A 27,398-nucleotide genomic window follows, 5' to 3' on the forward strand; every position below is an offset into this window, starting at 1 on the left:
ATGAAACAGCAGAAATGTTGGAATTTTGTCCATTACATCCTGCAGAATTTCTGGCATACTGATGTTGAACATATAAAGTCCAGAACTATTCATCCAATATCTTCACCATTGGCACATGAAGTAGGTTAAAATGTTTCCTGGGATGGCAGTGACGAGAGAAAAGCGAAGTAATGAAGTCTCTATACTGCACTCTTAAAGTGACAAGTGTAAACAAGAGTAAGAAAATATCTATCAAGAACCATAAGGACAGAAAAAACTTGAAAACGATGAAACCCTATCCAAGAGAATTATTAAAGTTATCTACAGGAATTATATAAACCTTTCAGTTTTTAAAGTAAAAGCACCCATTCTACGTTTCAATAATCATAGTTAATGACTGAAAGTCTTTCCAGTAAACTTTTTATGTAATCAAAGATATGGGGGTTCCAGGTAAATCCCTTGATGTATACTATACAAATAGCTATCACTGGTTTACATAAACTTACATATCGTAACACCAGTCAGATGAGTGTGCGCATTCTCGCCAGCTGCAGTGCTATGCAGAGTAGCGCCAGACTATTTCGGATCTGAATTGAGAAAGTCAATTTCACTGATTAAATGCATACACTCTCATCTGACTGGTGCTATGATGAGTAAGTATATTCAAAACAATGTAGTTGCCGGAGAACGGCATTGTACTTGAATTCCTGAATGTCTAGGTATTGTTGGTTGTAGCTAGTGTATCAGTTCTAGTAACTGCTCGTCCTACCGAGGAGAATTCAGCTGGAGAACCTGGACTCCCGACACTGGTCTTGGAGGATACTCCGCTCCAGCTTACTCAGAATAGAGAAGGAGAGCTTGATGTCGGACAGAATGGAGAAGTGAATCTCCAGCTGGCTGACCTTGTGGATCCTACTGAATCCACTCCTCCACCCAGGTTTACACATTTTAAACAAATTTGGAACCTGTTGTCCACCCCAGTCATTCCATGATTCAAACAAGCATATACTCATACTGGCCAGTCTAGTGTAGTCATACTCTAGTCATTCTGCATTTGCAATTTCTGGTAATGTCCGGTCTATTGTAATTATACTATTTATGAATATCCTGGTACCGTTTGATCTAGTGCACAGTCGAACCAATTATGCATTTCTGGTCGGCTGTTCAAGTGTAATCAGACCGTATGGTGTAAATGCATTTATTGGTACCAATTTGGTCCAGTAATTGATTCATATAAACACTACATTTCATCCAGAACTTTGAGCATACAAATTATATGATGGCTGGGTTGGTTCTCATGTATAAAAGAACTGATAATTCGCCTTAAACCCTAAATCTTTAAACCTTATGTCTTTGAAACCTGCAAGACAAAAAAAAGGTTTGATTTTTGATAACCCAGTTTTTGTTCTAAAATCATCAACTGTGTGTTATAAAGTTTTATCGGGATTGCAAATTCCAGTTTCTTCCATTTAAAGAAATGAATATTTTAACAGTTTGAAAAGCTTAAATATAAATATTGCAGCTCTATATCATTCTAAAATATAAATATTTAAAAAGAAAGTTTACAACATATGTTCAAGAGCCTTTTTTAAGAGTGCTATTTATTGAATCATTTGTTATTATCGACGCAATTTCAAGTAAATCTGCATTCATAAAGTTACCCTTTATACCTCCATCTCCATCAAAAATATGGAAGATATCCTTGTTTTTCTAGCTGTTTAATTCTGTCAATATCCTCCAATGTTTATGCAGTAGAATTCTCCATGCCACTTTGTAAACAAACCACAATTAAAAATAATAAACTAAAGAGAGAAACATAAAAATTTCTATCATTATCGATCAGACAAAGTATTACAGGGTACCATTGTGAATCGGACATGTTACTCTATTAAAGAAGAGTCTCTGAAAATGATCCACTTTCCCTTTAAATAAAGGATTTTATAAATTATCATTTATATTATATAATATATATACCTTAACATATATTTTATAGTGTTGTGGTGCCTCGCCGCAGATTCTCTGGATACGGAAGGAAGAAACGAGAGAGTACTGATGATGACACTGCTGAAACTGATGAAGAAGAACTTCTTGTAAATCCTGATCAGACTGATGACCAACCTCCCCGCAGAGATTTTGGAGATCTTACAAGACTTCTAAACATTGCTGGAGCCAAGCCTCAGGTTTAAAATCATAATAATATTGATGGATTCGGAGTGATTCTTCATGCCTGATTGTCAACAGTTACCTTTAGGCCTTTGTCAGAACAAAAATAATCTTTAATATTTTAACATGAAAATTACAGATTAAGGCAAAAGACAATATTGAAAATTTACAAAATATAAAACATTTCATTCATTCTATAGAAGATAGAGGTTTAGATAGAGATACAGTTGAGTTGGGCATGTATATATTTTTAAATAAAATAACACAATTTCAGCTGAAAACTTGGCCAGGAAAAATCATTAAAAAAGCCCAAAAATGTTTATTTTTTATCTTGTTTCGATTAAGACTGTTTAGATTGTAGATCCGAGTGGTGGATATTCCGGCAGAAGACGAAGATCTTCAATTGATGATCATGAAGAAGAAGTAGTTGAAGTGGTTGATCCGGCAGCAGAAGATCAAGCTGAACCTCCCCGCAGAGATTTTGGTGATCTCGCCAGATTATTAAATATTGCTGGAGCAAAGCCTCAGGTAATCCTGCTTTTTTCTAAAGTAAACGCCAATAAAAAATGTAATAATATTTTTTAAATCAATTGTAAATGCCAAAGAATTTTTAACAAAGAGAATGGAATTTAATGAATTAAATAGAGGTCGCTGGACTACTAACTCCTGGTTCAGCTTTCTCTCTAGTACTCACTGGTTCAAATCTTGAATCAAAGTTTAATTTAAAGATGCATGGTTGAACCCTCTCTACATAGTTTAACGACTTCTCACAATTTATTAATTCCCTGTTTCATTTATTAATAAATATGTCAGTTTTAAAGATCCTGAAAAAGAACATCCCTAGCTACTTTTCTAATGTTAAGAAAGTGAAGACGACGAATATTTTTTTTAACATTTGCAGCATTAATAAATTATTTGAGTCAGACTACACAATTATAAGGATTAATAGCATTCAGGGTTACCCACAAAGGATGAGACTTCATAAACGAATTTTTAATGTCGTATTCCTTTATGCTTATTAATTCCCAGCAACTTTATACATTTTTGTTTTGGCCCAATCATTATATTTAAAGACTTTATTTTAGGCAGAAGGTCTAATTCAACCTTGCTTTTCATATTTAAAACTTTACGATCTTGTCTTTACATATTCTCATCCTTTGTGGACAACCCTGTTCTTATTAAATCCAAGCTTTTCTAGGCTGTTGATTTAAGCGGCAGCTATAGTGGCCGCCGACGAAGATCTGATAATAACCTCTACGGTCTTGTTCCTGAGGTTGACCTCGACGCTGTTAAGATAAAGCCTCATGGAAAGAATGGCCAACAAGTTCAGAACTCGGCTAGCGGGATTCCAGTTGGCAGAGCCATCTTTGAACCAAGCTTTTCCCGCGTAAAACGAGATGACTTCATTCCCTTCAACGAATATGACCAGCGAAGAGTAAAAACTTTGAAGATTGAACAAAATGATTTCCTCGCACTGCCTAAACGCTTAGAACAAGAAGAAGAGCAGACTGATAGGCAAAAGCGTAAATTTCAAGTAGAAGAATAGTTCAAAAAGAAACGAAAACCTTAAGCGGTGATTAATGTTGTATCAAAGCGCGAACGGATAATTTTGCTGCGCGGTATTACAAAGAAAACCCCAGTCCTACCCATTAAAGTTGACTAGACAAGAATTCAGTGTTTGCATTAACTGCAAGACAGGAAGAAAATACATTCAGTACCTGTATACCTTTTGCTAGATTATTATATTTAAATTATGGAAATAAAAATTTTAAAATCAATTTTTCTTTGGATTTAAAATAAAATAACCAAGATGACATACAGGGTCAATAAACTTGGGAATTCAGTGACGAATTCGATATCGTCTTTTCAAATAATTCTTTGATTTAGTATAGTGATACATACTGAGAAAGCTGTAATCTGTTAGAGTTCGTCTGCTATGTTCACATTTTGTTTGTTTAAGTTTTGACTGCATACGGTTGTACAAGAAAATTGCAGTATACAAACAGAGTAATCTTGTCCGTCTTCACTGTTCATCTTGCGGAGACATTATAGACACATCTTTGCAGTCTTTTACCCTTTTCATAAAATAAACTCTAGCAGACATAATAATATTATGGTTTTAGAAATTAGGTATACAATGCTAATTCATAACAAAGACGATATCGAATTTGTCACTGAATTCCCAATATTTTTGGGACACCCTGTACACTAACTAAAAGTTATTGGTACCTTTGTGAATCTGACCTGCTTTGTTTCTAAATAAAAGAGTTTAACTTGAAATTATGTCTCCAGTTCCTTTAAGGACCACCAAAACAAGGACAGGGAACGTTCTGATTTTTTTCAAGCTGCTCCTTTAAGGGTTAGTTAACACAATTATTTAGCATTCATTTTAGTAAAAAATTTCATTTCGCCATTCATTTTTTAGCTGAAAACGGAACGTTAATTTCGTAAACAGTATTTTACGTTAATTATTAAAGCCACCGTTTGTTTTTGTTAATGATCTCTCAAAGGCGTTAACGGCAGATATTTTAAAATTATTAACGGTGCCGGCCGTTATCAAGCCGTTCACAATAAATTAATGTAAAAATAGCTGAACAAATTTTGAAACAACATTCAAACATGTAAAATAAAACATCAATATGCAAACAATTCTATAAGTCAACAATTAAACGAGGTAAACAGAAGACGACATTTAAAAACATAAAAAGGACATAAAATATTTTCTTTCATTTTTTGCAAGTTTCATGAAAAGTTGGACAGAAAAAAGAACAAAGGTTGTCGTTAGTTTAATAATCATCTGTTTTTGTTTTCAGTCGTAAATATTTTGAGAATAGGGATATTTCTGTTAGTTAACGATTTAAAAATTAATGTTTTGTGTCGTTTGTTAACGGACTCTTCCGTTAATTCTAAAAACTTCCGTTTCGTTAACGGAACTTTACCTGGCCCTAACCACAGCTAGTAGGTGAATTCAATTCTTCAAAAATGTCATGTCATATTTTAACAATTTGATTTTAATTTTGATTTATTATATTAATGAAATCTTTCCCTTTCTCTTTCTTGTGCATTTCAGTTAAAAATTAGAAGCCTAAAAGATTTAGTTTACAAGATTTTGATTATTTTTTGGTGTCGTTATAAGCATATTCTTGTGTTTATACAATTTTAGAAAAGTTTTGGAAATTTGAAAAGTCATTCTTTTTATTATAGCCTCGAGGTAAATATTTCAATTTTTGCCTTCACGAATTAGAATTTAGAACAAATTGGGAAAGTTTATATTTTAAAATTTAAAACTTTTATCATTTGACAAGATAATTTATCATTTCATAAATATCTGGCTCGTTACATGGCTAGATAGATAAACTCACTAACTAGACTAGCTAACCACTCTAGACTAACTAGACTAGTTAACCACTCTAGACTAACTAGACTAGCTAACCACTCTAGACTAACTAGACTAGCTAACCACTCTAGACTAACTAGACTAGCTAACCACTCTAGACTAACTAGACTAGCCAACCACTCTAGACTAACTAGACTAGCTAACCATTCTAGACTAACTAAACTATATAACCGCTCTAGACTAACTAGACTAGCCAACCACTCTAGACTAACTAAACTAGCTAACACCTCTAGACTAATTAGACTAGCTAACCACTCTAGACTAACAAGACTAGCTAACCAATCTAGACTAACTAAACTAGCTAACCACTCTAGACTTACTAAACTAGCTAACAACTTTAGACTAACTAGACTTGCTAACCGCTCTAGACTAACTAAACTAGCTAACCACTCTAGACTAACTAGACTAGCTAACCACTCTAGAATAACTAGACTAGCTAACCAATCTAGACTAACTAGACTAGCTAACCACTTCTGACTAACTAGACTTGCTAACCGCTCTAGACTAACTAGACCAGCTAACCACTCTAGACTAACCAGACTAGCTAACCACTTTAGACTAACTAGATCATATAACCGCTCTTGACTAACTGGACTAGCTAGCTACTGTAGACTAACTAGACTAGCTAACCGCTCTAGACTAACTAGACTAGCTAACCACTCTAGACTAACTAGACTAGCTAACCTCTCTAGAATAACTAGACTAGCTAACCAATCTAGACTAACTAGACTAGCTAACCGCTCTAGACTAACTAGACTAGCTAACCACTCTAGACTAACTAACCGCTCTAGACTAACTGGACTAGCTAGCCACTGTAGACTAACTAGACTAGCTAACCGCTCTAGACTAACTAGACTAGCTAACCACTCTAGACTAACTAGACTAACTAACCACTCTAGACTAACTAGACTATATAACCGCTCTAGACTAAATGGACTAGCTAGCCACTGTAGACTAACTAGACTAGCTAACCGCTCTAGACTAACTAGACTAGCTAACCACTCTAGACTAATTAGACTAACTAGACTAGCTAACCACTCTAGACTAACAAGACTTACTAACCACTCTAGACTATCTAGATTAGCTAACCAGTGCACTTTAGACTAACTAGACTATTTAGCCATGTGCACTCTAGACTAATTAGATTTACTAACCACTCTAGACTAACTAGACTTACTAACCACTCTAGACTATCTAGATTAGCTAACCAGTGCACTTTAGACTAACTAGACTATCTAGTCATGTGCACTCTAGACTAATTAGACTTACTAACCACTGTAGACTATGTAAACTAGCTAACCAGTGCACTCTAGACTAACTAGACTATCTAACCATGTGCACTCTAGACTAACTAGACTTACTAACCACTTTAGACTAACTAGACTAACTAGACTAGATAACCACTCTAGACTAACTAGACTTACTAACCACTCTAGACTATCTAGATTAGCTAACCAGTGCACTCTAGATTAACTAGATTATCAAACCATGTGCACTCTAGACTTACTAGACTTACTAACCACTCTAGACTATCTAGAATAACTAACCAGAGCACTTTAGACTAACTAGACTATCTAACCATTTGCACTCTAGACTTACTAGACTTACTAACCACATAAGACTAACTAGACTAGCTAACCAGTGCACTCTAGACCATGTGCACTCTAGACTAAAAACAGACCTTGGTTGATTTTAGTGGAGAATAAGGCTCCATGTTGAGTCTTGTTCTCATAAAAACCAGGAATGCGCCAATTCCAACCATGAAAATCCGCCAAATAGAATATTAAACCGGTTTTCTGAACTCAACTCTGTGGAAAATAAGATGCAGCTTGTTTCCAAAAGCTCCAGCCGTAAATAAGGCCCATCGACAGCTTAGACCCGAGCCGTATTTTCCCGATTTTTTATTAAATCGCGAGCTCAGTGCACTCTAGACTAACTAGACTATCTAGCTAACCATGTGCACTCTGGACTAACTAAAATATAGTTTACAATTCTAGACTATATTTATACTGTAAAGTCCACTACTACTACTCTAAACTTTGCCTGGGCTAGCTATAGACTACTCTAGACTCTGCCTGGGCTAGCTATAGACTACTCTAGACTCTGCCTGGGCTAGCTATAGACTACTCAAGACTCTGCCTGGGCTAGCTATAGACTACTCTATAGACTTTGCCTGGACTAGCTATAGACTATTCTAGACTTTGCCTGGGCTAGCTATAGACTACTCTAGACTTTGCCTGGACTAGCTATAGACTACTCTATAGACTTTGCCTGAACTAGCTATAGACTACTCTAAACTTTGCCTGGACTAGCTATAGACTACTCTAGACTTTGCCTGGACTAGCTAAAGACTACTCTAGACTCTGCCTGGACTAGCTATAGACTACTCTAGACTTTTGCTGGACTAGCTATAGACTACTCTATACTTTGCCTGGACTAGATATAGACTACTCTAGACTTTGCCTGGACTAGCTATAGATTACTCTAGACTTTGCCTGGACTAGCTATAGACTACTCTAGACTCTGCCTGGGCTATCTATAGACTACTCTAGACTCTGCCTGGGCTAACTATAGACTGCTCTATAGACTTTGCCTGGGCTAGCTATAGACTACTCTAGACTTTGCCTGGACTAGCTATAGACTACTCTAGACTTTTGCTGGACTAGCTATAGACTACTCTATACTTTGCCTGGACTAGATATAGACTACTCTAGACTTTGCCTGGACTAGCTATAGACTACTCTAGACTTTTCCTGGACTATCTATAGACTACTCTAGATTTTGCCTGGGCTAGCTATAGACTACTCTAGACTTTTCCTGGACTAGCCATAGACTACTCTAGACTTTGCCTGGACTAGCTATAGACTACTCTAGACTTTTCCTGGACTAGCTATAGACTACTCTAGACTTTGCCTGGGCTAGCTATAGACTACTCTAGACTTTCCCTGGACTAGCTATAGACTACTCTATACTTTGCCTGGGCTAGCTATAGACTACTCTAGATTTTGCCTGGGCTAGCTATAGACTACTCTAGACTTTGTCTGGACTAGCTATAGACTACTCTAGACTTTGCCTGGGCTAGCTATAGACTACTCTAAACTTTACCTGGGCTAGCTATAGACTACTCTAGACTTTGCGCGCCTGGGTTAGCTATAGACTACTCTAGATTAAATAAGCTACATTAATCCTAAAGCGTTGCATAATCCGAACTGACAAGAGGATCTACCAGTTGATAAGTGCTTAGAATTATAAACAAAATTGTCTCTGAAAAAATCTGACTTTTGTACAAGTTTTAAAAACCACCAAGAAAATTTTTATTGTTGTTTTATCGAAGAGAATTCATGAGCGCAAAGCAAACGGATATCCGAGATTTGTAAAACATATTTATTAGAGACAATACTTCTTGCCAAAAATTGCAATATTATGGTTTTAAATGTGTTAAAATGTTCAAATATTTCTCTACTTGTGATTTTCTTTTGGTATAGAATGCAAATTTGATTCTTTACTTCTTATTTTTCATTGATTCAGTAGAAAATTGTATCTTCCTTCAAGTAAAAAACTTAAATTAAAAATTCCTGCAAAATTTTGTTTTTCAAAAATATGTTTTCTTCATGTTTGGAATGTGACCCATGACATTTGCGACAATTTTATATATGTATCAGACATTTTTCAAGTAAAACAATTTACAGATATGACATTTGATAGATGCCACATATGACGCATATATGACATTTTAAAAAAACTCCCTTACAAGAATTCTTCAAATTCTGATTCTCTTTAAGTTGGAATGCATATTTGACTATTAACAAGGACTTCTTATTTTTCATTAATTCAGCACAAAATCATGATAGGTTTATTCATTGTCTTGTTACTTGCAGTAAATTCCTAATTTAACACAAAATTAGAGTTGAGTGGGAATAATGCTATACTAAACTTGAAATTATGTATAAAAAAATATAAATTTCAGGATTTGTTTCTTATCATTCTTGTTCAAATAAAAAAGTTTACACAAAAGTCAGCTTATCATAAATAATGTTTGAAAAACTTAAATAATTTTGATATTTCTTTTATTCCAAAATATTTTTTATCTTCTTTGACGTCAAGAATTTCCACGGCCTGGGTTGGGCAGTAGGATCTCCACTTAGAGTTAGAGGGTCGGCAATGAAGCACTTCCTCTTACTCGGTCTTTTAGTCGGGGTTGCTTTAGGTAGGTACCTTTCAGTAGGTTGCTTTAGGTAGGTACCTTTCAGTAGGTTGCTTTAGGTAGGTAATTTTCAGTAGGTTGCTGTAGGTAGGTACCTTTCAGTAGGTGCTTTAGGTAGGTACCTTACAGTTTCATCAATAAAGGTCCAGCATTATTTTTGAAAAAGAAATTTTCGTTTAAAGGCACCTATTGTTTAAGCCGTTTTAAGGATTATTGGAAGAAAAAAACACACATGAACTAAAAGATTGATAGATTTATTGACAATTTGACAATTTGACAATTTGACACTCCCTCTTGGATATTAACACTGTGCTTGGTTTTTAGTATGGAGGGCACAGTGATTTAAAGGTCGCAAGCTCTCACGTATTATGCCAATTAATACTATTAAACTAAAGCTAAAAACAAGTTCTTGATGGTTATAAAATGTAATCTAGGACAATACAATGGTATTATAAAGATTAAATCAAAGGCCATGGCGTTCCGACACTTTAAAATCAACCCAGTCTTAAAAATTATTGTAACTTTTCAAAGCAGCCTGGATCTATGTGAGGAAGGGTGGGTGAGAGGTGGGTGGGAGAGAGGGTGGTTGGGTTGGGAGGGAGTATGGTATTTCGAGGAGAGAGGGCGGGGCAGAGGAGTGGAAGGAAGGGAGGGAATGATGGGAACAATGTTAAATATATACAATATATATAGAAATATATATTCAGGCAAGGAGCTCAATGGAATATTCCCAGAAAATAGGTTTATTCCAGGACATGTTAGGTAAATATTCCAGGACATATTAGGTAAATATTCCAGGACAATTCAAGGACATATTAGGAAAATATATTCAAGGACTTATTAGTTAAATATATTCCAGGACATATTAGGTAAATATTCCAGGACATATTAGGTAAATATTCCAGGACAATTCAAGGAAATATTAGGAAAATATATTCAAGGACTTATTAGTTAAATATATTCCAGGACATATTAGGTAAATATTCCAGGACATGTTAGGTAAATATATTCCAGGACATATTAGGTAAATATATTTCAGGACATATTAGGTAAATATATTTCAGGACATATTATGTAAATATATTTCAGGAAATATTAGGTATATATATTTCAGGACATATTAGGTAAATATATTCAAGGACATATTAGGTAAATATATTTCAGGACATATAAGATAAATATATTTCAGGATATATTAGGTAAATATATTCCATTATATATTAGGTAAATATATTTCAGAACATATTAGGTAAATATATTTCAGAACATATTAGGTAAATATATTTCAGGATATATTAGGTACATATATTCCAGGATATACTAGGTAAATATATTTCAGGACATATTAGGTAAATATAATTCAGGACATATTAGGTAAATATATTCCTGGGTATATTAGTTAAATATATTTCAGGACATATTATGTAAATATAGTTCTGGACATAATAGGTAAATATATTTCAGGACATATTAGGTAAATATATTTCAGAACATATTAGGTAAATATATTTCAGTACATGTTAGGTAAATATATTTCAGGATATATTAGGTACATATATTCCAGGATATATTAGGTTAATATATTTTAGGACATATTAGGTAAATATAATTCAGGACATATTAGGTAAATATAATTCAGGAAATATTAGGTAAATATATTCCTGGGCATATTAGTTAAATATATTTCAGGACATATTATGTAAATATAGTTCAGGACATAATAGGTAAATATATTTCAGGACATATTAGGTAAATATATTCCTGGGCATATTAGTTAAATATATTCTAGGACACATTAGGTAGATATATTCCAGGACAAATTAGGTAAATATATTCAAGGAATTATTAGGTAAATATATTCCTGGACATATTAGGTAAATATATTCAAGGACATATTAGGTATATAGGTTTTAGGTCATATTATGTAACATGAAAAATTCAGTATAATTCCAAAACTTCTTCTTAATTTCAAATAACTGTAGTTGTAATAAATAATATTAATAATAGTAATATTAATGATAATAATGATAATAATGATAATGATAAAAATAATANGTAAACAAACTAGTTGCATGTAAACAAACTAGTTGCATGTAAACAAACTAGTTGCATGTAAACAAACTAGTTGCATGTAAACAAACTAGTTGTGAAAAAAAAACCTATATAATCAACTTAAGTTATGAAAATTCTGTTCAAAATCTTGTGCAAATTCTTTCAGCTATAGTCGCTTGTTGGAGGTTTTCTTCATTTTAATTTTGAAGACGGCATTTAAAAGAAATCTGCGAATAAAATTAAAGAAACGCCAAAGTTAATGATGATAATGAAATAATTTATTTCACACTAAGAGGCATTAGAATGTCTTCTAGTTTTAAAGTAAAAGTTTTCTAGGTTTAAAAGTAAAAAGAATTCCATTGTTTTCTGATTCTTGATGTTACATTGAGTATCTAACATTATTATTGAGAAAATCTTGGAAATATAAAACTTCTAAAATATGCTTTGAGTGTTTTGGTTTCTGATCAAGAGATTAGAAGATTTATCCAATATATTCAACATCAAACCTTCTAAAAGATCAAAAGCTTATTAATCGGAACTGTTCTTTGGTTTTGATTTAATAAATTGATTAATTGTCTGATTGAAGGGGGTCCGGACTGCAGTAGGCCCACTTTAGATGACTGTAGAGGAAACGCCAACTATCACCCGTGGCCATGTAAGTATAAATGATGTGAGCTGAACTAGAGTAAATTCTTGAGTTAGCTGAACTAACGTGGGAGTTAGGAGTTGTGTGCACATTTTACCGTATTAGAACTCACAAAATCTAGTCATATTTAAACAATAACAAAGATTGAATATAACATGTAAACAAAGGTCGGAGTTTTAATTTTTACCAAATTGCGGTTTATGAACAATACACTATCCCCCTCCCCAATCCCTGCCCCACCCCCTCCTCCTTACATCTATATTGTTCTGATCTAGTATTCACTAGGCTAGGGATTGTATGAAAGACTACAAGTACACCAATGTAAAAGAAAAGGCACCAAAGGGGTTTATATTGTTTACTAAACCTGACCATACTACAGTGAAAACCAAAATCTGTGAAAAAGAAAATACTTTAAGGTATTTGATGTTGACAGAAAGCAAATGGTTTTACTAGTAAATTATTAAATCACTTATTGTGAAATGAGTTAACTCTGTGCAATTGTTGAACCTGATGTTCATTGGAATATTCAAAGTCATAACTCTTGTCTAAACGTCGTCTTTACATTCCAAAGTTTTCTACAGTTTATAGCTCCGTAGAGTTACCGCTCATATTCAACAGAACTACCAAAAATTCAAATGTTTTAATTGGAATAAATAAAAACAAATTATAGATAAGACATGGTTTTGAATAAAAATTGTATCATTTACTCTCAGACAAATTAGAATCAATGGAAATTTAAACCCCCTCGGGATTCAATGATAAACCCTTGGGCTACGCCTCGGGGGTTTAAATTTCCATTGATTCTAATTTGTCTGAGAGTAAATGCCATTACTTTTTAAAGAGGGGATTCAATGATAAATCCGAGGGCTTGCTGATTTTGCGGATTTTTTTGCCTTTGTAGATTTTCAAAGTATCTTTCAATGAAAATATCCCTACGGGATTAATTGAAAATTGTTGCAGACAGTTAACATTTCAATCGGTTCTACAATTTTTGTAAATTTTCAAAAAACTTTCGATTGTTGGGTAAGCAATGTCCATCCCTACTTATTTAATAATATTATCATTTATTATCATTTAAAGTTTCCATTGCACAACATTTTTTACAAAAATAAGTTATTCAAGATTACCCGCAAAGGACGAGCCTTTAATGACGACCTTTAGTTCTCAGACTTTAAAGGTTAAACTCGGTCTTTGCTCTTGTGTCTCGTCTTTCATAGGTTTACTAAAAACTTGACAAAGAAAGGATAAAGTTTAAATCACTAGGGGAACCACCAAAGTAAACAAAAGAACTGACTAAATCCCTACACAGACCTCCACGGAGTTCCATCCGTTGTGGGTATCCCTCTTCATATCTTAGACATGGGAGAAGGAAAATTCAACTGACAAATCTAAAAGAATTTTCAATGTTGTAAAGAATACTGTTGAAATGTTGAAATGGTTGCAAAGCCATTTCTTAGATTAAACTATCTCGGCTTGGTTCATATATATAGGTCTTCCATACAATATACCTAGATTATATAGAAACCCCAACCCCACCCCACCATCCAACCAGCAAGCCTTCACCACTCCCAAAGAGAATAGAATATATATTAGAGGGGAATTTAATAGAAAAAAATGTAAAACAGCCATTTTGTTGTACTGTTTCCATACTGCAGGTGTACTTCACATATTTATGCTATATAACCTTTTGTGCCCTGGAACATCATTTTATAGAAAATCTAAAATTAATATTAAAAGAAAACCAAATCATGAAATAGGCTGGTTTCATAATTGACAATGATCATTTCACATAGACTCTAAGCCTTTCACTTTACAATCGATGATTTTCCGTTACAACTATAAATCAAATGATGTTTTTTATTCACCTAATTCATTTTATAAAGTTTTGTAACAAATTCAAGAAAACACGAAGACGATTACTACTGTGTAGCGAAGTTGACCGCGCAAGATTCACAATACATAATACTATATCCGCTCCAAATGTGTCTCCTCATGTTCCCCCCCCCTTTACCGCCTCTACTTGTGGAGAACAGCGTCAGTTAGCTTTAGAACGTCGAGATGTGAACACCTCCGATCAGGAACTACTAACTCCTTTATGATGATGGCGCAGATACTCAGCTAGCAGCAGTCGAGCTATCCTAAGGGTTCCCAGTTTATCATGTAATCCAGAGACAACATAATCGCTCAATCGCATCATGATAAAACCGCGATCTCCACCTACTAGGTTGGATAAGCCAGGTGTTATCAATCCTCTCTTGCCAGTTCCTGTTGATCTGCTCCACCAACATGAAGCTCCAACTGTTCCATTCCTTTCAACACTAATAATCAATGTTATTTCATTTTCAACCGTTTAGATACTCCCAATTAAGGGTCAATATTTTTAAACTTTGCTTTTATTTCTCATTTCATGCTATTATTCAATAAAGTTACCGAATATCCCTTTTGTTCTTTTAATTGTGTCAACAAGTTTATTTAACAGCTTTAAAAAATTGGAAATTGAAATAGATAGTCTAGGGAATATACTGTATTAATGTACTCTACTGCATATAATTTGGGAACATTTACATGATTTGTACACTTGGAACTACCTTTCAGGCTGAAAGGGACTGACAAAATTCATACCGAGGGATTGGCTAAATTCCATTCTATTCCCTTTTTTCACCCCCCCCCCCTTTAACAAAGAGCCCCCTTCCTACCCTTCAAAGTCGAGGCTCTAATTTTTAATCTAAATTCAAACAGCTTCATTTTCTGTTGTATTCTCTGTAGTAGATTATCTAACTTAAACTCTGCAAACTTTCAAACTTAAAGAGACTGGGAGCCTAAAGGGACTGTGAGCTTAAAAAAACAGCAACAGTCAGTCTGCCCTTTGCTTCAATTGTCCATGCCAAAATTGAACTTTCTTTGTTATTCTTGACATTGTAGTAAATTATATATCTGATTAGATTATTTTTCATATTGTAGTAAATTATATCTCTAATTGGATTATTCTTCATATTGTAGTAAATTATATCTCTGATTAGATTATTCTTGATATTGTAGTAAATTATATCTCTAATTAGATTATTCTTGACATTGTAGTAAATTATATCTCTGATTAGATTAATGTACATTCCCTTTAAAGTTTAGAAAGTTTGCTACTTTACAATATACTTGAGCTCAACATTTCAGCTTTAGATTTAACACCTCAATTCAAAATTCAACCCTCCATTATTGACTTTGTAAATTTACCCCGCTATTATTGACTTTGTAAATTTACCCCGCTATTATTGGCTTTGTAAATTCAACCCTCCATTATTGACTTTGTAAAATCAACCCTCCATTCTTGACTTTGTAAAATCAACCCTCCATTATTGACTTTGTAAAATCAACCCTCCATTATTGACTTTGTAAAATCAACCCTCCATTATTGACTTTTTTAAAATCAACCCTCCTTTATTGACTTTGTAAAATCAACCCTCCATTATTGACTTTGTTAAATCAACCCTCCATTATTGACTTTGTTTATTGATTTTGTTAATTTACCCATTTTTGACATCATATGCAACTTTTCCTTTATTTACAGTATTGAACGGAATACGTGCACAAACACTACTTATATTTATAATTCTTTGCAACCAGGGGCGGATACAGGTTTTAAGTGAGGGGGTGCTAGATTTATTTTGGAACATTAACATCCGGATTTTGGAACAACATTTTTTTAAGATAGATATTTTTCCTGTTTTGCACTAGGTTTTATTTCCTTTAAGTGCTATTGAGGACCTATTCAGAAATCTCTGAATCCCTGAATCCGCCAGGGGGGTGCAAAGGTCTTGCCGCCCCCCCCCCCTGTTTGCAGCCTTATTTTTTATACCATCTATATTTCAAACTATACTTTCTACTAGATAATAAAGAAAAGGTTTGAAATATCATATGCATAATATGGTTGCAAAAATAATAGGATTAAAGAATTTGATTTGCATCATTTTTATCTTATTTTTGTATTTTTTTAAGGTAACTGCCACAAATATTTCCAGTGTGTGGATGGAGATGTGGTAGAAATTGATTGTGATCCCTACAGTCTAGGTGTCAAGTCATCATTTATCTTTAATTCAAATTTAAATTATTTTTAAAATTTTATTATTTCATAGTTTGATGATTACAACATTGCATACAATTATTGTACAGTGAAACCCTTAATAACGAATACATCGAAAGAATTCATCAAATGTCGTATTCTTCACTTTAAGATAATGGAATATTGAAGATATTTAGTTTTTAAATTAAATGATTATATGGAACTCTTTAAAACTGTTCCCACATATTCATGGCTATTTGTTTATTTTCTCAAATACTGAAAGTTACGAAATATAGTATAAAACTCATTGAAAAATTGTCAAGACGACATTTGATAAATTCTTCCGATGTATTCGTTATTAAGGGTTTTACTGTATACTACAGTGGTAGGCGATTATATTAATATAATGAAGACTACGTTAAACTTAAATCTTAATTTATATCAAGCTTTTAAACAACATTGATACAAAAAACATGAAAACAAAGAGATGCTCTCAATTTAAAAACTTAAGTAAAAAAAGTTGTCTTCATTATATCAATATCATCCCCTACCACCGTGTTAGATTTTTTAAATACATTTTTTTCGTTATTTTGAAAAAAATTCGAGACAACAAACGTTTTATTCAAAATTACAATTGAAATGCCTTAACAGTGCTTAATTGCTGCATTTCATCATTATATCAGCGTTTATATATATATACCTCAACATATGTATATATACCTCAATATATATATATACCTCAACATATATATATAAACCTCAATATATATATATATATAATCCCTTATTTGTTCAATTTAAAACTGAAGAAAATTAAGATTGTTTCGGAAATTGCAAAATAGATTTACAGCTCCCTCAGGAGTATAGACTGAAGAGTAAAGACTGCAGAGTAAAGGACGGCAAAATTCTTCATTATCTCAACCTAGATCCAAATATGCTAAATGGGATTACAAAATGGAATCAGTCCCTCCCCAGCCCCTTCCTCGTCTTTTATGGTTAAAGAGGCTGTCGACGGAATTATAAAGGCTCGATTTATATCGGCATATTTACACCTTGTTCTTTTTCTTCTTGATTTTCATTCCTGAACAATTTAAGCATAAATCGCGTCATTTTAAAATAAGGAAAAAGGTTTAAAGGATGCCTATGTTAATAAAGGGTCACTTAAAACTATCATGGGCAGCCGTAGAACATTTGATTTTCCGAGCCGGGTCAACCCAGTTTGTACTGTACCTATAGCTCTATAGGACAGGACTAACCGGCGCAACAAGATTGACGCGGTCAGACTTTATGCTTCATATACAGGGTGTCCCACATCATATTAGACCGTCAACGGGTCTAAATTGCGATTTTCGGGACTAATAAGAAAATTTAATTCGAATAAATCAATTTGAAAAATAACATAAGGCTTATATAAGAATTTTCTTGCGGAAAATGATAAGTTCTTCGAGCATTAAGGGTTTATTTTGTCGTTAAAGATTAGAGATAATCTAATATGATATGGGACGCTCTGTAGGTTGATTTACTTTTACTGAAGGGCAGAGGTGCGTGACTACGTCGTTATTTCCTTTAAAGATTAAATATATTAATCAAAATCTACTCTAATTAATCCTCCAACCTTCTAATTCTCAACTCGAATACTCAAATTAAATTTATTAGAGCGAGAAGAGATGGATTATAAAATATATCAAAATTATGTGGAAGACGATTCCTGGCCGCGTTAAACAAGTTCCACAAGATTCAACAGAATGAGATAGAACGGATACGGGGCAGAGTACTGATAAAACATCTACACGTGTGATATCGATATTGACTCTAGTTCTGAACCCTTTAGTAATAAGTTATAAGAAATATGTATACTGGAAGTTATTTATGCGTTTTTTTTAGAGTCTGACTCACGTCCTCGATAATTAAATCTTTAAAAATATTTTATGATGACATTAATTTATCAAGTGTTTAATCCTCTAACTGAGGTTTGTGAATTTGAAACCACAGCACCCCCAGGACTCTGTCAGGTCAGTTTAAATACACACTTAAACACTTACAGTGCATGGGACTCATTAAACTTTGGAAGATGTTTTTTGCGCAAAATATTCTGTTATAAAGCAAACCGTTTTTTATCAGTAGCTTTCAAATAAGCTTCTTAATTTTGTGTAAACTAGACAATTGCTGTGTTTCATTGTCATTGGGCTTTCATCATAACTTAAGTTTAATCATCGTCTTCGATCCTATTGCGAAGCTTTATGCTGTTCTACTGTGAATAATTTTTTTTAAGTTAACGAAGTATTAAGAGTTTATTACAAAGATACCTAAAAAAAATCAAAAAAATTGATCAAGCATAATCTTGATTACATTGCTCCATTGCTTACATTTGATGCACATATATCATCTCTCTGTGTTTATAATCATGCAAAATGTTGACTTCACCAAATGATCCGCAAACGAACAATTTTTTTAATCGAACGTTCGCGTATCAGGTAGGATTTGTTTTTATTTGTTAATAATAGTCAAAATTAACAACAATTTTACTTGTTTTGATACACAAATAATTAAATTCTAGGATACCCCTGACGGCCCAACAACAACAACTCTGGCGCCAACAACAACAACTGAGAAACAAACAACAACAACAACAACAACAACAACAACAACAACAACAACAACAACAACAACAGCAATAACAACAACAACAACAACAACAACAACAACTACAACTTCCACTACAACTACACCTAGAGAGTAAGGACTTTATATCTCAGAACTAAGAACCAAATTTGAACAAAATATCTTGAAGAAGTAGAACTACATAAACAAAATTGAACCACTTCTATTAAACTCAAACTTCTTTAACCGGGGCACAAACAAATCCAATGGGATTATTGCATTGATCTTAAGACAACATATTTCATAGAAGTTTACACAATTGAGGAAAACTTGAAAAGTTTGCTTGACATAATTTTATTTTGAGCTTAAAACAAATTTAAAACACAATTTTCAAACATTATGCAATTTTTTTAAATTCGAATTTTTTTTCTTCAGATGCTGGATTTGTGATGGGTGTACTTGTGGTGAAGGAGATGAAGATGGATTCTTTAAACCCCATCCTGAGAGCTGTCATTGGTATGTTTCTAAAATTGTTTTTTTTTCAAATTAACTATCCTAATTAACATCATAACTTAATTTTGAAAGGTACAATCAGAAAAAGGGTACACAATACCTTTATGTACAGTATTGTCTAGATACTACCCGTGTACAATACCTCATTTACAATTTTGTCAAGATACTACCCGTGTTAATATACCTCATGTATAATATTGTCTAGATACTACCCGTGTTACGTGAACAATACCTCAAGTACAATATTGTCTAGATACTACCCGTGTACAATACCTCATTTGAAAAATTGTCTTGATACTACACGTGTACAATACCTCATGTAAAATATTGTCTAGGTACTTCCAGTGTACAATATATCATTTATAGTATTGTCTAGGTACCACCAGTGTACAATATATTATTTACAGTATTGTCTAGGTACTACCAGTGTGCAATATATCATGTACAGTTTTGTGTAGCTACTAAAAGTGTACAATATTTTATGTACAGTATTGTCTAGGTATTACAAGTTTACAATATCTCATGTACAGTATTGTCCAGGTACTACCAGTGTATAGTATATCATGTACAGAATTTTCTAGGTATTATCAGTGTACAATATATCCTGTACAGTATTGTCTAGATAATATCTGCAGTGTACAATATATTATGTACATTATTGTCTAGGTAATACCTGTAGTGTACAATATAGTATGTACAGTATTTTCTTGGTACTAACAGTGTACAATATAGCCTGTACAGTATTGTCTAGGTACTACCAGAGTACAATATAGTATATACATTATGGTCTAGGTACTATCAAAGTAAAATATCTCATGCACAGTATTGTCTAGGTACTACCACTGGACAATATCTCATGTACAGTATTGTCTAGGTACTACCAGTGTGTACATGACTCCTCTGATCCTGAGTGTGAATGGAGTTCTATCGGACCTTTTGACTGCGGTAGCTGGGTCTTTAACCCAGAGCAGGTAAATTTTTGTTAGATATATCTAACAAGCACTTTAGTGAGATATATCTAGCAAGCACTTTAGTAAGAATATATCTAAAAATCACTTTTGTCAGATATTTGTTACAAGCATTCTTGTAAAATATTTCTATGCAGCACTTGAGACATGAATAACACACAAAATATTTCAATAGAAGAAAATAATAAAACTGTTGTCTACTAAATGATAAAACTGGTGTCTTCTACATGATAAAACTGTTGTCTACTAAATAATAAAACTGTTGTCTACTAAATGATAAAACTATAGTCTACTACATGATAAAACTGTTGTCTACTAAATGATAAAACTGTTGTCTACTAAATGATATAACTATTGTCTACTAAATGATAAAAATGTAGTCTACTAAATGATAAAACTGTTGTCTACTAAAAGATATAACTGTTGTCTACTAAATGATATAATTGTAGTCTACTAAATGATAAAACTGTAGTCTACTAAATGATATAGCTGTAGTCTTCTACTAAATGATAAAAAACTGTAGTCTACTAAGACCTGACAATTCGTTAAAAACAGATATATACAAATCTATAAAATATAAGGTTAAAATATAATTACTTAAAAAATGTTTAAAAATAAAATAAAATTTTCAGTCATCATGTGTCTGGCCTGATCTTGTGGAGGACTGCTAGAAGATGATCATTTTAAATATTTGATCAGAATATTTGATCAGAATATCTGATCAGAATATTTGATCAAAATATTTGATCAGAATATTTTATAAGAATATTTGATTAGCATATTTGATCAGAATATTTGATCAGAGTATTTGATCAGAGTATTTGATCAGAATATTTGATCAGAATATTTGATCAGAGTATTTGATCAGAATATTTGATCAGAATATTTGATCAGAATATTTGATCAGAATGTTTGATCAGAATATTTTATAAGAATATTTGATTAGCATATTTGATCAGAATATTTGATCAGAATATTTGATCAGAGTATTTGATCAGAATATTTGATCAGAATATTTGATCACAGTATTTGATCAGAATATTTGATCAGAATATTTGATTAGGATGAATGAAAAAATTAATGAAAGAATTTTTGAATTTCGGTGTACTGCATTTGTAAACTGTAATGCAGTACAGTTTACTAATAAACATGTTATTTAAATATGCGACACAATACATTCAGTTAATATTGTAATAAGTTATATCTAATATAGTTCCTATCTCATGCAAATAAATATATGTAATGTATATCATCTGTATAATAAATATGAAATCAAATTGTTGAAAACTTTATTTTAAAATCAAGAAAAATAATCAAAAAAAGATAAATGTTTTGGGACTCTGCATACACCACGCTGATTGGTTGAATTTTAGCAACTTTTCTGGATACAAACTAAAGATTAAAATAATCGTAAGATAAAAAAGATAAGATCAAGAATTGATCTCGATATCCACAATTCTAAAGTTGTCAGCTTGGTTCTGATCCTTTTGACCGGTGTCTCATTTTTTGACTAGATTGATCCTAGCTAGATCCGACCCTATTGTAGGGAAAAATATACAAACTCCCTACTTTTTAAACTTTATAATTGAATAAAACACTTTTATTTCAAGGGTTTAGGTGGAGGGGAGTTTAAAAATTTTTTTAATGTCTAGATCGTCGGTTTTTTAATTGAATTTTAACGTATGATATATCTATTAAGAGCTTATTCGAGCACTAAAAACAAAAATGTTTGCAACAAAAAATCCCACAAATGTCTATTTCTGTAAAGTCAAGAAGATTCACGGTGAATTGTTAAAGGCAAAATCTTCTGAACCTCTAAAGCTGGACAAACTAGATAAAAAGGGAACATTACTGGTACAGTACAGTACAGTACAGTACAGTACAGTACAGTACAGTAAGTACAGTACAGTACAGTACAGTACAGTACAGTACAGTAAGTACAGTACAGTACAGTACAGTACAGTAAGTACAGTACAGTACAATACAGTACAGTACAGTACAATAGTGTTTGCAACCCCAGACCTTCTCTAGTTTTGATTTTATGCTCAAGTATGAGAAAACAGATTTTTTCCGGTTACATGTTAGAAACTCAAAACATTTTTGTTCTTCTCTAGAGCTCTTTCATAAGAGAAGTTATGTTTATAAACCATATATTCAATTTATTTTAGTTTACAATTAATGTAAATGTTCACAAATTATACGCAGTACATCACATTAATACAGTATGATCCCTAGACATATCCGTTACAATTTCTTCTTTTCATAAAGTTTATGCTGAAATGAACTCAGGAATGTAAAGTAAAGCTTATGCTGAAAGTAACTCGGGAATGCATGACAGAATTGATTTAGAATAAAAGAATTGATTTAGAGAAAAGAACATTTTTTTCTATAAAAAGATGTTCCAGGGCCCAAACGGTTATATAGCACAGATTTGTAAAGTACACCTGCAGAGAAACAGTACAACAAAATGGCGGTTTAACACTTGTTTGACTTAATTCCACTCTATACTTATCTACTCTCTTTGTTTATAAAGTTTATTCAGTTGATGTGGTACACAAGTGGGAATAAATGAGAATAGAATTAGAAAATAAACTTCTTCCTTATATTCTTTTTTATAATTCACTCTAAGACAAAACTACAGTAAAATTCACGTTAGATTTAAATCTTCTATGCTTTTTTTATCAAATATCCTCGTTTTGCAGAGTTATTGAGAAGAACAAAAATGCTTAGAATGTATCCGGATCACATTTTAGAAGGCTGATAAGAGATACAACTTTTTTCAAACACGCTTTGACATTTATTAATGATACTAAACCAACGACTATCTTAATTCCCGTGTTTATTGGGACACCCTGCAATATATAGTAAAAGGATATGTGAATATTTTACTAAAATATCATTTCCTGAAAATATTCTCCAATATTTCATGCAGAGATATTTGATACAAGTTTCATGTTAATCAGTAAAACACTAATTATTCTGCTTCGTAGAGATAAGGAATTTAGGTTACATTTACTAATTGGAATAATATATATATATCATAATAATAATAATATATATTACATCAACATTTTATTGTTGTTTTTTTTTCAGGGCGTTTTCTATCCATTTCTTCTCGTGCTTTATATTATTATAGGATTGTAGATTTTCAAAAGTCCATGTATAAAAATGTTTTGAACTAAAAATATTTCTAAATTCTGTTAAAATCATGTTTAAATTTATTATTGGCCAATATTTCCTAACCTAATAAAACCAAATCTGCAGCCATTACATTTACAAAAAGCAGATTTGACATTATACAAATATCAGTCAGTTTATTGGTCTAGGAATCGTGTAATTATTACACTTTGTGTTGAAGATCTTACATATTTCAAACAATGAATTCTGCTTTTAAAAACAATAAATTCTGAAAAATAAAAAGTTACGATTTTAGAGTAGGGGTTAAATGATCAAATATAAATTTAAAAGATCAAATATTTTCAATATACTGTAGCGTTCTGTTAATGTTAGATATAATGATATAATATCGTTTATACATGCTGTGAAACTTTTAACTCTTTTGTTTATTATGTTCCATAAACTTTATAATTAGTTTTACATACACTCAGTTAAATAAGTTTATGTCTAATTATGCATGTTTATCAGGCTTCACTACTGATGGGCTTGTTCGACTTTTTCATTTCATTCGTTCATCGTTCGTGAGCGACCTATATCGTTCGTTTTAAAAAAATAATTTTGATCGTTCTTAAATTTTTTGTTGATTTTTCATCTATTTCATTTGTTTGCTCACTAAACGATTTTTCGTTCTTTCAGTAAAAACTTTTTTTTTTAAAGATTTGTTCTAAAAAATCTTTTGTTCAGTACCGACAATTCTTTTTTTAATTTTTCGGATAATTCGTTCGTTCAGTAAAAAAACGATATTTTTTAACTTCGTTCGAACGAACTTTTTATAACAATCAAGATCGATTTCTAAATCGATAATTTTTGTGCTTTTTTCGTTCGTTTAAAAAAATAAACGCTCTTTGTTTTTTTTTCGTAAGACAACATCGTTCTCTCTTCTTCATCATATCCCGATGGGTATTTTTGGGTCACCGTTTATACTTCTATTGGACACAAACAAAAAGACACGCTAAATATAAAAAGATTTTTCCCATTTCATATTTGATGCAGACCAAACTAGTGAAATATTCTAATTTAAGTATATTAATTTAGTTATGAAGAATATATTAAAATAGAACTTAACATAATATGATTATCAAAGAGATAAAAATAATACAACATAATTTATTATAAAGTTCAAAAGTATATAAATATAATCTATGTATAAGTCATTATAAAATTACATAGAAAAATAAGCTAAATTATAAGCGTTGCTGTCCAAGATTTTTGAATATTTTCCTTATATTTAGATTGTAATATTTGATTGTATAATGTATAAAAATATATTATATATATTACAATGAATGTATATAAATAATGTATATTCCGATGTTGCAATATTGTAGTATGTATAATGTATAAAAACATATTATATATATTACAATGAATGTATATAAATAATGTATATTCCGATGCTTGTAGTAATTGTTTTCTACTGAATGCTAAAGATTGGCTTAATGCATCAAGGGTTGACCACATATGGGAACTTTTCATGACTTTTAGACTTTTCGCTTTTTAAATTTTCATGACTTTTCGACTTCTTATGACATTTCGACTTTTCATGACTTTTAGAGTTTTCATGACTTTGAGAATTTTCATGACTTTTAATTTTTTCATGACTTTCGACTTCTCATACATTTCGACTTTTCATGACTTTTAGACTTTTCATAACTTTCAGACTTTCACTCTTAGACTTTTCAAGACTTTTAATCGTTGTCAATTGAAAATAAAGCTTTCTTGAAATTATATGTATAGTCCCTTTAAATGCATTGACATTACCTACTTTTACTACTCATGAGATTGTTTTAAGTTTGCGTGTTGATGAATAACTAAGGAAGGAAAGGTAATAAAGGTTAATCTAACGGAATATGTTGATTGCTAGAAATGCACGTTGATAAAATTAAACTTTGCTGAGTTTCCTTGCCGACACAATTTATTTAATTCAATTTATTGTACTTAATTCTTTTATCACTGCACCACAGACTAGATATACACAGACTGCTCATTAGCTCTCACTGGATATGCTAAGCAGGCCTATAGTTGTCCCGGCAAGACATGCTACATTTTCACGATAGGTTTTTACTGCCATCTAACGGTCACTTGTTGCATAAGAACTTATGAATTTAGTCTATTTTAAGGGTTTTGTATTTTGTACCCAAAGGATCCTTAAATATCCCTGAATACTGACGTCTTTTTTTGGTCGTGTACTCCATGTTGTTCACAATTGAATCTGCTGCATGGAAAATATCGCATATTCTAGCCTTTAATAGATCTCTGTACTCTCTTATCTCTGCACTGTACCTTTAATGGGCACCCTGTACATTGCAGTGCACTGTGCACGCACTGTGCACGTTTTCTATTTTAAAAAAATTGTTACTTATTTCTATTGCTGAACCTATTTTGGTTTACGTACAGTGTGCAGTGTGCAGTGTGCAATGTAAAAGGTTGCTTAGTTTTCTTAGCTTGCAAATTCGTTATTCATTTATTTTGTCATATATTGTACTAATTTCTATCCTTGCTGTACATGTAATAATGTACAAAAAAAAAGGGCAGACACAAGGGGGGGCCGGGAGTACAATCGCACCCCACCTGACGGATTCAGGGGGGCGACACCCCCCTGAGATTTTGAGGCAAAATATGTTCCCAATTTGATCAAATAATGTTCTTAATCGTATGTGCCCCTTTTTCAAGTTATAGGAAGAACTTATGATATTAAATACAAAAACAAAGAACTTAGTATATCAAAGATAAGAAGATACGTACAGTGATAACCAGAAAACTCTGGAGTAAGAAAACGACTTTAAGAATCAAGTTATAACTTTAAAAAGTCCAATGAGCACAAGACACAGCAATTGTGCAGTGAAAACAGACAAATTTCACTAAATTAGTGATTTAATAAGTGTCAAGCAAATTATTTGCTTTGTAACAACATCTTCACGTAAGTATTGCAATATGTCGTCTTCCTATTCCATTGTTTTGTGGTTATCACTGTACTTCAAATTAGGGACAAAAAAAGGTAAGTTAAGCAATTTAGGATTTTAAGAACAAGGTTAAATAAGAGAATTAGGAACATTATAGGTCTAAAAAAGGAACAATGCAATAACGTAAATGTTGGGTGAGTTAGGAGAAAAAAAGGAAGAACTAGATTAGTAACATCAAATGAGGAACATTGACTTTAGAGCCAACTAGGAACAAGCAAAAAAAACTAGGAGTTTTATACATGCACTAAGAACATAAGAACAACAACAATAAATGAAAAACAAAATCTAAGAAACAATAAAAAGATTGTTAAAAAATTAGGAAAAATCAAGGATATAAGACAGTGATTTAGGGTCTAGGGACACAGTGTTAGGAAAAGGAACAAAAATAGGAACAATAAGTAAGGCTGGAAAATTCCTATGCATATGCAAGTTATAGGAACAATATTATAAAATAAGTCTTCCCCAGGCCCCGTATCCAGGGAGGGGTGCAAGGGGTCAGGTGCCCCCCCCCCGTTCTTCTAAAATGGGGGTGAATTGGCGAATTTGCACCCCCCCCCTCGTTTTAAATAAGTTGTTTAGTATAATCTTCTCTTGAAAAATTGTTATCATTCTGTATAGTGAATAGTGGATATTCTGTGTTTTTTCTTCATTTTTTTTTATTTCTTGTATTCATTTCTATCC

The 27,398-nt window shown here is 32.3% G+C and overlaps 1 protein-coding gene across 1 annotated transcript; it reads left to right on the top strand.

The window, feature by feature from the left end:
- Positions 1-3,920, top strand: LOC111705119 (uncharacterized). The gene is made up of 5 exons (XM_023477577.1): positions 1-120; positions 699-916; positions 1,973-2,159; positions 2,497-2,670; positions 3,341-3,920. Exons 1-5 carry the CDS (start codon positions 1-3, stop codon positions 3,686-3,688), a joined length of 1,047 nt encoding a protein of 348 aa, XP_023333345.1. The 3' UTR covers positions 3,689-3,920.
- The last annotated feature ends 23,478 nt before the right edge of the window (positions 3,921-27,398 follow it).

Source organism: Eurytemora carolleeae, unplaced genomic scaffold (assembly GCF_000591075.1).
Source record: "Eurytemora carolleeae unplaced genomic scaffold, Eaff_2.0 scaffold650, whole genome shotgun sequence".
Taxonomy (NCBI): domain Eukaryota; kingdom Metazoa; phylum Arthropoda; class Copepoda; order Calanoida; family Temoridae; genus Eurytemora; species Eurytemora carolleeae.